The sequence below is a fragment of the Camelus dromedarius genome, chromosome 4, assembly GCF_036321535.1.
Source record: "Camelus dromedarius isolate mCamDro1 chromosome 4, mCamDro1.pat, whole genome shotgun sequence".
Classification (NCBI taxonomy): domain Eukaryota; kingdom Metazoa; phylum Chordata; class Mammalia; order Artiodactyla; family Camelidae; genus Camelus; species Camelus dromedarius.
Genome location: NC_087439.1, coordinates 84,916,142 through 84,927,860, shown reverse-complemented (window position 1 = coordinate 84,927,860; position 11,719 = coordinate 84,916,142). Strand labels below are relative to the sequence as shown.

General features: G+C 36.5%; 1 protein-coding gene across 2 annotated transcripts in view; it reads right to left on the bottom strand.

Moving 5' to 3' along the window:
* Window positions 1–1,771: 1,771 nt before the first annotated feature.
* Window positions 1,772–11,719, bottom strand: part of ACSL3 (acyl-CoA synthetase long chain family member 3) — a 56,919-nt gene continuing 46,971 nt past the window's right edge. For both annotated transcript variants that reach the window (XM_031452265.2, XM_064485206.1), the window contains 5 exons: window positions 10,168–10,242; window positions 9,128–9,319; window positions 7,670–7,784; window positions 6,128–6,285; window positions 1,772–2,106 (listed from right to left, as the gene is read on the bottom strand). In XM_031452265.2, coding sequence (XP_031308125.1) covers window positions 1,949–2,106; window positions 6,128–6,285; window positions 7,670–7,784; window positions 9,128–9,319; window positions 10,168–10,242 — 698 coding nt within the window. In that variant the 3' untranslated portion in view covers window positions 1,772–1,948. The remainder of the gene's footprint in view (window positions 2,107–6,127; window positions 6,286–7,669; window positions 7,785–9,127; window positions 9,320–10,167; window positions 10,243–11,719) is intronic.

Below are 11,719 nucleotides of genomic sequence, written 5' to 3'. Positions count from 1 at the left end.
AAAGAAACAACTTTTATTGTGAATCAGTGATAAGATATATATTCATCTGCCTCTATTTCAAGTCACAATTACATTGATATCTCTCCTTTGAAGCATTGAACCATTTTTTCCTAAATACTTTTCAAAACATCATTTGAAAGCAAATAATATTCTAAAGGTCAAGCATCAGAAACAAAATCTCTCACCCAAGCTACCTTTAATTTAGATCACAATACTTTTAGGGAAATTCTATTTTAATTTTTCCTATTTTTACTTCTTCTTGGCAGTTCTTCCAGACTTTGTGAAAATTTAAACTACGGCAAGAAGAGCATTCAAAACACAATGCAAATGTATACAAGAATATAACAGAAGTTTAAAACAAAAAACACCATATTGCAATGTCTCCAAATATGATGTGTTCATAATATGACCAAAAACTATAGGGTCCCAGGTCCTCCATACTCCCACTATCCTAAATAGATCTACGTTCATATATTTTCATATATATTTTTTTGTTTGTTTTGCCTTTTGGTGCCTAAAAGTAATTGAGAATCAAGAAAATAACTAATATGACATGAAAAACATGGTACATATGACTTTTTTATGTCCTAATCTGAACACATCTTAACTGGTGCAATATTACTCTTAATAATAAACAACAGACAAGCAATACATATGAAAAGACTATGTATAATGCAATGTTTTTAGGATCACAATTTCCACACTGGCATTAAAAACCTGCAAAATTAAATCTTAACTCACCTCGTTATAAATTCTCATGTATTGCAGTAAGAATGCTATTATCAGAAGCATTCTAGATTATTTCACTCTTTAGTGTGGAAAGGTTATGGCAGAAAGGGTAAGGTGCTTTTTTTAATAAGCTATCAACAGACACTGACAGTGTCTCACACACACACACACACTCACCCAGTGCAACGTATCCAAGAAAAAGTACTAATTTTGAAATGAGATACATGATTAAACAGCTAGACTTTAAAAGTAGGAGTGGGATAGAATAATTTTTCATGATTAATGTGACATACAGACAACTCAATGTACATATACAGTCAGTGAAATGAAGAATAACTTTTCATGCTGATTTTTTTTTCTTCTATTTCTACCCTACCTTTAAGAATTGTTTCCAATTCTAAAAGCTTAGGCATTTTGCTAATGCCCATAGCTAACTAGGAGACTCTGGATATTTCAATGAGGAGCCACCAGATACCAACTACCCACTTCTGTTCCCTTGCTGTGTTTCCTCCATTACTATGAAACCATAACCCGCTATTGCTATTTTGTTTCATGCAGAACCAACCTAACTTCATTCCTTTTTCTAAGAAAAAATAAATATATAAAGAAGACACTGTCAGGCATACGTTCACAAGGTCTCAATTTCTTAAAACATAAGTATGGGTATATTTATTTCTCTCAAATGCATACAAGACAATAATTACACAGCAACAAATCTTTTGTTCAAACAATGATTTGATTCATAAGCATTTGAATGAAATTTACATAATTTCACATCCATACCCTTGCATTTTTAAATACTGTAAGTAAAAAAGCCCCCCAAATAACCAATTCTTATATTTCCTATGTATCTCTCTATACATCCAAACTTTAAAAAGTTACAAACTGAACATTGTACAGAACATATAAATCATGTTGAAAAACTTGAGGTTTTAAAATCACTGTTCCCCAATATGATTCAGAAAAGTCCTCATGCTGACAAGTGCAGTCCTAGGTGGTAAAGGACAGTGGAGGAGGGGAAGAAAGAAGAGACAGACACAAGTTTGCTGTCTTAAAATTTTACTAATCCTGTCAGTTAAAAATGGCAATGTCATGAGAAGTTAACAGTTTAGGTTTAATATGAGGAATGAAGTCCGCCTCACAGTCTGAGACATGCATTTCAAGTATTTTCCTATTTGATCTGAGCTCCCTGCAGCAACCCGATGCTGAAAGAGAATGACTATTTTCTTCCATACATTCGCTCAATGTCCGCCTGGTAATGTGTTTTAAGCTCTTTGCGCTTCAGCTTGAAGGCATCTGTCACCAGACCAGTTTCAGGGGTCCATGGCTCAGGGCTCAAACGAATTTTTACTGGAATTTCAAACTTTTCCAGACTTGCTGTGATGGCGAAGAAAGAAAGAAAAAAAAAAGCAACCACAAAGGCATGAAAAACATACAGTTAAAATTCTTAGCAAATAATTTAACTTCCTCAGTCTTTGATTACCCATTAAACCAACCAACAGCTCATAAATCACACTTCTAAGCTATCTATCCCTCAGAAATAATAGTAGAAGTAAAAAAAATAGGTATGTATGAGAATTATAATAGCAAAAACTGTTTAAAAAATCTACATGTCCATCAACAGAATGAGTTGGATAAATTATGATATAGGCATAAATGTACAATTCAGTCATTTAAAATGAGATCCATTTGCTATATATATCTAATAATATTTGCAATAATACACTGTTAGGTTTAAAAAGACGATCTTTTTAAAATACTAGATAAACCTATATGCAACTAGATATGGAGGCCAAGGATGCATACCAAACTAAACCAGGTCCTTCAAGGGGCTAGGATCCAGGATTAGGGAAAAGGAACTGTCACTTTGTATTTTATGCCTGTTCGTTTTCTTTGAAATTATTATTTAAAAAATCACTTTAGAAACTAAAAAACAATAATGTTGAAAGAGAAACTTGTCACTGAACCAGGATATTCACTGTAAGGTAAGAGGGCAGAATGTCTGCTCACTACGTGTTCCTAACACAGATCTGATACCCAGTAGATTCTCAGCAGTGGAGGGATGAAGAGGGGGGGGAGAGACACAGTCTGAAGGAACATCTGGAGAGACGCAGTCTGAAGGAACATCTTCTTAGTAAAGAAAGTAAACATCTCCTTGCTTCATTTTTCCAGCACTCACTTAACACATATTTACTGGAAAAAATTACTGTGTAAATGCTTTGCTAAACATTCTTTAAAAATATAAAAATGAATAGTTTCTGCTTCCAAGTGGCAGACAATAGGGAAACAAGTAAAAACCTCACCATAATAATGTATATACTTTAAAAGTACTAAATTAAAGGAACAAAAGTGATGTAATAACTCAAGCCCATAAAAATGAACAGAGATAACAAACAAGGTTTTATACTCTTCAAAGATTAAAAATATTTCAGGAGTGGTTTCCAAGAGGAAAAACCACTTTGAGAAATGGCAGCAAGGCAGGGACCACAGGACTTAAAGGACAGGAGTCTGACCTACCGAGATGTGGGGCAGACTCACAAGCGAGAACTGATGACCACGTTCAACTTTTAAGTGCTCAGCACTGCACCCTATAACTTGACTCAAAATTATGTTAGGTGTGTGGTGATATTGTCTAGACCAGGTTTTAGAAAAATAAACACAGCTACAACCACATGATCAGCTGGAGAAACGGAGGCTGTAATAACTATGAGTTTTTCTTCCTTATTTGGTTGTGAATATGTTTGTATATGTTAAGCAAATACTTGTTTTCTTACCTCTTATTCTCTTACCGTAATGTGTATTAATGAGTTAACTTTTTATCATACTATTTAAGTTACATACAGGACACCAAAGGAGAAGAGTAAAAATCACTCAAGGAGGTTGCATCCTCTTGTGGGGAAAATACTGTATTTTCATTTGTACACAGGACAGTTGTATAATATTAGGTGATAGTCTGACTTTGCTAATGTCTTTACTCGGAAATTAACTATGGTTCAAGAAAATGTGTATGGGTGCCAAGCAGACAATGGATGGAGTGTGATGGTCAGTTTTATGTGTCATCTGGGCAACTCTAGAGTTCCCAGTTATTCAACTAAACAAGTGTTTTGCAGATTTGATTAAGTCAGCTGAAAGGCCTTGAGAGCAGAGCTTATCCCCAAATAAGACACAATCCTGCCTGTGGACAGGACCTTTGGCTTGTGCCTAGATTTCCAGGCCACCTTTCAACAGCTTGCCCTACAGGTTTCCAACTCTGTCTAGCCAGCCCCTAATGATCATAAAAACCAATTCCTTATAGTAAGTTTCTCAATATATTTAACCTACTAAATATATATATATATATATATATATATATATATATATATATGTATGTGTGTGTGTGTGTGTGTGTGTGTGTGTGTGTGTGTGTGTGTATAACCTACTGATTCTGTTTCTCTGTGTAAACCTAATATAAATTTTGCTTAAAAATGAAGTTGGATCTCTTCTTCACATCATTTATAAAAATTAAGTCAAAATGGATTAAGGACCTAAGTGTAAGATATAAAACTCTTAGAAGAAAACACTGGGCTTTCTTTGTGACCTGGATTAGGCAATGGTGACACTAAAAGCACAAACAATGAAAGAAAAAGAGAAGAAACTGTATCTTATAAAAATTAAAACTGATGTGCTTCACAGGATACCATGAAGAAAATATTTACAAATCACATTATCTGATTATGGACTTGTATCTAGAATATATAAAGAACTCATACAACTCAATAACAAAAAGACAATCTCACTTTAAAAAATGGGCAAAGAATCTGAACAGCCATTTCTCCAGAGAAAATACACAATGGCCAATAAGTACATGAAAATATGTTTGGCATCACTAGCCACCAGGGAGACACAAATCAAAGCTACAGTGAGACATCACTCCATGCCACCAGGATGACTAGAATCAAAAGGATGAACAGTCACAAGTATTGGCGAGGATGTGGGGAAACTGGAACCCTCGTACAACATTCGTGGGAATGTAAAATGCCACCATCTAAAAAGTAGTCTGGAAAATAGCCTGGTAGTTACTCAAAAGGTTCAACATAAAGGTAGCACAGGCCCAGCAATTCTACTCCGAGGCATCTACCCACAAGAAGTAAGTATGTCCACACAAAAGCTTGCACACAAATGTCCACAGCAGCATTATTCACTAATAGCCGAAAGTGGAAACAACCCAGGGGCCCCTCAATTGATGAACAGACAACGTGTTATTTGGCACTGAAAGGGAATGAAGTGTTGATACACGCTGCAAGGAAACAAGGATTAACACAGATGAACATTACATACTAAGTGAAAGAAACCGGTCACAAAAACCCATGTATTACATGGTTCTACTTAAACAAAATCTTCAGAATAGGCAAATCTATATAAAGTAGCTTACTGGTTCCCAAAGACTAGGAGGTTTGAGGTGTGATGGGGAGTGACTGCTAATGCACACACAGTATTTCCTTTTGGGGTGATAACAAATTCTAAAACTGACTGCGATTATAGTTGTATAATTCTGTGAACACACTAAAAACTATTTAATTATACATAAAATGAGTTGTTTGGCATTTGATATCTCAAAGCTGTTAAAATATACATAAAATTTTAAAATAAACTAAAAAAGTATATAAATTTTAAATGTTTAATTATTGTTTCAGTGTTCCACCTTACTCAGAAAGTATGTGGGTTTGTAATATAATATCCATTAATTAATTCAATTTAGCATTAGCCCAAAGTTTTTAAATTACCTAAAAAAGTTGGAAACTATCTTCAAGCTGACATACAACAAAACATAATTACTGTTGAAATAAAGGGTCAGAATGATTTCATCTGATTAAACGCAATTAACATTTTTCATAATCTTGAATAACATTTCTAAGAATAAAAATGCACACTTGTACTATACTTTTTGCTGACGACTCAGAAGGTAGAGCTGTTTTTTTGAAACCGCCAACATTAAACTAGTCAACCTGTGCTCACCCCACCCCCACCAACACACACACAAGGGTGCAGAGGATCTGTGAGCACAATCGACCAGCAGCACACAAACAGTGCAGAAGAGCCTCAGACGGCTCACTGTGGGCTGGAGTGTCCAGGAAGCCGAGCAGGGCCCTGGGAACGGCCAAGGTGAGTGGAGAAAACAGAAGCCGCCAAGAACATCCTGATACATGTACATCCGTGGTGGGAGTGCATGATTTGTGTGTCCCTACAGGGGCTTGAATGGGGGACTGATAAATATGTTCTTCTCCCTACTAATGGTAGGAAAATACGATGAGTTTCTGAGCAGGAAATGTAACCTAAGCCTTTGTAATGTAACAGGATAAATAAATTTAAGTACTCTCTTGCCAGCTCAGTTCTTGGAATCAGTTGAACACTTACTCACCTGAAGTAGCAGCTTCAGAAAGCACTTTAAGTACCTCATTTTCCATTTCACGACTGTTACACAGCTCCTCCCAAGTCCCTTTAAGTCCTTTCTTTTGTGCTAGTTCTGTTAGTTCCTTTTGATTTGGCACAACAAATCCAATGACGTAAGAATGGTAACTGAAATGTATAAAACATAACTTAGCTAAGGAGCTAAATGGCATACCACGTTAACGGTGGTTACTGACCACACTGACGTTTTAGGAATCAACTGTCTACTGAGGTGCTGACACACATATTTCGTGCAACAGCCACTTTTACTGTATGATTTATAACACGTTCCAATGCTCTGGCAGAATTCATTGCTAAATAAACCTTAATCTGTTTCATGCTAAGTTTCAATTATGCATAACTATTATGAATAATGTTTTTAAAAGAAAACTAGAAATATTAAAAGATTCACCTTTTAAAAATCAGTAATTCACATCAATAGATTAAACAAAAATAAAAGCTAATGTAAATAAGAAACTGTTTCTTAAAAAATTGGCAACAAATCAAAACAATGTGAATATATTTTTTTCTTTTGTTCTCTTAAGAATTGGTGCTGACAGAGGAACTCTGAGTATGCCCCCTGGGGGAAGCAACCTGAAGAAATGGCAGCAGCATCAGGAGGAGATGGTTCTGGTTAATATCACACAAGAAAACCCAGAACTGTAGCATCACTAAAGAAAATACTTCATGACTAATAAAGGGCAGAATCATTTATAAATTAACGTAATAAATCTTTAGCGTGGGCTATACCTCAAAGTCTATTTCTAAATAGGTTCTTCTAACATGAGGTTTTATTTTTTCATAGTAAGTGTTAGGTCATAAGCATCTTCTCACAGTAAGTAGGCTGGCCACAAAACGTATCTAACTGTTAGCCCCGGAGAGTAACTGCCACATGGAATACCTTTAAGGAAAATGCAATCAGAGTGCCAAGCCGAAATTCCAAGAATGAACTTCTGGGACTTTAACTTTAAACTCTCCTTCCCAGCTGCCTCCGTATCATCATGGGCTAGAGATGCTGTATGTTATGCCACAGCTTAACATAGCCTGGGGCACAGGGGATGGAAGCCCATAGGCCTGGTTAGGGTCCCGAGCAGGCTCCAGTTTAGAAGAGGGTAGTCAGAAGGCAGCAGAGCACTGCTTGCTGACCCCACTTCTTTCTTTATTCCCCTGTCCACTGGACTGACTGTGGGAAACTTCCCTGCGTAGAGGGATAGGTAACTAGGGGGTACCAAGGCAGCAGGAAGGAGGATTTTATTTTCTTCATCTCCCTAGCACACAGAACACTGCAGTGAGATGTGAAACAGGAAACAGGGGCAGAGGTAGACCAGGAGACTAAAGCACCACAAGGAAAGAAGCAGCTAACGGCTGTACTAAGAGGCTGTTCCCCGAGACAATGGATAAGAAGGAAGAGTTCTTGGTATAATTTTACAAAGAAGGCCCTTATAATAGACAGGAAATGCCAACAGCACACCAAATGTTTTAAGTAAAAGTAGCATGAATTCTACTTTCTTACCTGTTTGCATATGCACAAATGTTATCTATTAGTGAGAGGTTTTTCAAAGCTGCCTCTACTTTCCCAAGAGCAACATACTCTCCTGCCTGTAGTTTTACAAGGTCCTTTTTACGATCTGTAAAAAACAAGGCCGGGAGAGGGGGCACATTAGAGGATAATATTAATACATCTTTACTACATACAAATGTTGGCCATTCCCTAAGTAATTTGCTATCAATTAAGTTCATTATAAGTTACGCTAAAATTAAAAATATGTAATAAAATTAGACCCTAATTTTTGTACTACCAAATATATTCTTAAAAAAATAAGCTTCTAATTAAGGGCACCCATCATCAGGGCTTCAGGTATGTTCTGCTGAACAGACTGTGTTCCTGGTATACATTCATACCAGAAAGATCAAGAATATACTCAATGCCATCTGAAAGCACACATTCTATCTAGAGAGAACCAAGACAAAAAATCATTACTTCAACACAATACAGCAGTGCTAAGTGATAAGACTCTCCAACCTGCTGATTTTGAAAGAATTCCCACAAGAGGGGCCTCAGCTGAGTCTTGAGGGAAGGCTGAGCAGTAGCCAAGTCGAACAACACTGGCAAAAAACAGAGACGTCCCAGCCTGAATTTGTGCAGCATCAAGGAGGAGGAAGCAATGGAGATGGAGGCAGAGAGGTGAACAGGGCCACCTAACAGAGGCCCCCTGAACCGAGCCACTGGAACCACCAAAAGGTTTTCAGCAGGAAAGCAGCCCAGTGAGATGGGGGTTAAAAATCACACGGTGGCAGTGAGAGGGTGCATTCAGCGAGGGTTAACAGAAAGGAATTTCTTGCAGTAGGGTGACAGAAGGTGCAGGCCTGACCTGTGATCACAGAAAGAGGGACAGGCAGAGAAGAGAATGACCTTGAGGCATATTTCCGGAGGTAAAGCAGTGGGATATGGGTTAGACATGGGGGCTGACTGCAGAGACTCTCATCTCCTGCAGGCGCCCAGACAGCATGACCGGGACAGACACGCCATTAACTGAGAAACAGAGCCGAAGAAGAGAAGCAGAGTAAAGTATTTTCACTCCGCAGATCCCCGAACTGAGCTGCCAGGCCCTCCTCAGTTCTCACACGCAAGGGAAGAACACGGCTCCGACAGGAGAGAGCCCTGTCCAAGAACCTCTAGATACCAAAGTATTCACAGAAACGAATACTCCCTATTTAGAACTGAACTCTTTAAGGATTATCTAATAGTAATTAAAAATATCACTGCTGTTGAACAGACCTGAAGACCTCGGAATATGTCAGGCCTTATAAATTCTGCACGGTCCCTATTGTACATTTTTATATTCTGGGGATGATGCAACAGAAACCATCCCACTATTACATAAAAATAAATTCTTACATTATTAAACAGCTTCTTTTGTAAAGCTATTTCAGAAACATCCACTTTAAAAACAACTGTTAGTTGGCTCACCAATAATCTTTAAACAACCATCAGGGTCAAACTCTCCAATGTCTCCAGTACAGAGCCACCTCTGTCCATTTTCATCTTCAAAAAAATCAGCTTTTGTTTTTGCTTCATTTTTGTAGTATCCCATAGTCACATTTTGACCACCAATAAGAACTTCACCCCTTGGATGTGGTTTATCGGTATTAAAGTATCCACCTAATAAACACAGAATAATTTAGAGTTAATTTAACTCTTTTATCCCTATATGCGTCATGTGAAAATTTGAAATTATTACTTTCTAAACAGGGACATCCAACTTTGACCCAATTAGAGTTTCCCAAAGGAAATAAGCCAGACACTATGAACAAAACTCATCAACATAAATTTACAACTAAAACTAGTTGCAAATTTCCAGCTGCTAAACCGTAAGCACTTATGCTTTCAAACTACTATTCAAAGAAAAAAATTAAATTCAAAAATCCAACATCTATTGTATAAAATAATTATATACATATACTACACAGGTTAATTCCTTTAAGGATTCTTAAATATCAAACCAATTAACTGATAAACAAAATTTTAAAAAAGCAATCAGTATTTAAGTGGCATGAACAACACATTTTTATGGAATAATACTGAAAATTTCCTTCTGATAATTTTGGGTTGAAGCCCTCAAAAAAAGAAAGAAAAAAAAAAGGTGTAAACATCTTCAAGTTTCACAGAATAAATTTCATGATTTTGCTTCTACAAAATAAAGTTATGATGATTTGCAATTTATGGGCATTATTCATTTAGCACATTTCTCAAGTTTTTCCCATAATTCTTACTTGCATTTTATGTAATAAAGTAAGCAAAATTAAAACAATTATAATTCTTCAAAATCATCTTTGAAACAAGCAAAATAAATCATTCATATAGCTCTAGATAAAATATTTCTATTATAAAGGACAAAAGCGAGCACTTGTGGGTGATTTTATATTCCAAAATAAGGAATGAAGTAAAGCATAATTCTAATTTTAAAGTTTAATATTAAACAAATTAATGTTGTGGTTAAAACATATTACCTTCCTCCCAGTTCTTTAATTTGATTTCACAGCAAACTATTGGTGCTCCCACTCTGCCAGTGTTGTAGTCCCACACTAAGATGCAAATGAAAAATACCATTTGATTACAGTAGTTAATAAACTGCCTCATTTTACTAGATTACAAAATAAATAAATAAATAAAAATGATGATTTATCCCAAAGCTTAGGTATCCCTAGGGAATTCTGAAAAGCGGAAGTCACACATCGGTGAACTGAGGGGTTTGGGTATTTTTTTTAAAATCTGAGTTGGCTATGGATGTATAAAACTCAAGACATTTTTATACATAGGCATGAATCTCCAGAACAACGGGCCCACATTTTTCCAGCACAGAACAACTGTTACCCCCAACAGATGGGGCAGGCCTGCTCCAGTTTCCCCAGATTCCTTACCCATCACATTTTCTTATAACAGGGCCCACTTCACTCACTTAAGGAGATGCCTGGTTCATGAGTTTCTATTCTCTCCCAACACAATGCAGCACAATGGTTTACACCTGTCCTACCTTCTTATTCGACTTAACAGCTCTGCAGTGCAGTAACCTCTCCATCCTTCTCCCGTGGATCACTATTTCGAAGTGAGACCTCTGACACGTCCCTCCCATCCACTTATGCTATCACACCCTATTTGAATTCATACAGTCAGACTTCAGACACCAGGCTGGAGACTAAGACTGTTAACTTCCAAGCTCTGGGAAAGGAACCTACCACTATTAAGAATTACTACTGCATTATGTTTCCTCTTCAAAGATCATTCAAATATCAGAAAGAAAAGGTTGATATTTAATATTTTACAGACTATTTATAACATAAACTATAACTAATCAATCACACATCCAATGGAATCCTTAAAATAGGAAGAAGTTAAGGCTCCTCAGGAACCATATATGCATGTATTTAAGATTGTTTGTTTATTTCCTGCCAAACAAGACTTACGAGTAGCTTCCAAGAATATACAAAATATAAAGAATATAACAGAAAACAGGAAAATACAGAAGTAATGCAGGATAAACCTGGCATAAGGACAGTACACAAAATCACTCAAGGTAAGCCGGGGAAACTGCAAAGTTAAGAGGTTAGTATCTACGGGCATCGAGAAAATACAAATTAGAAGCATAGATTTTTCTAATACTGGAAAACAGAGTAACTTTCTTCCATAAAAGGGCACATGAGGCACTAGGGGATTCAATCTGGGAACTACTTGGGTAATGGGTCATCCCCTCAACCACATCACCACAAAAAACTCTGGAAATTACATTCTCTAGACCTAAATCTAAATTTTCTCTACATTTAACAGAGACCCTCCTCCTCAATAAAATTTCTGAATTTGAGCCTTACTAAACATACCTAAACAACTAGACAAAACACATTAATCTTTCTACATAAAAAGAAACTTCATAAGAAATAAGATAAGAAGAATAAATGCATACAGTACAGCCAGCGCTTGTTACTGAAACCTCTAGAATGCTAAGTAGTTTTTAATACATTATCATAAGTTTAATAATTCCTCTGGAGGAATTATTGAGAATTAGAT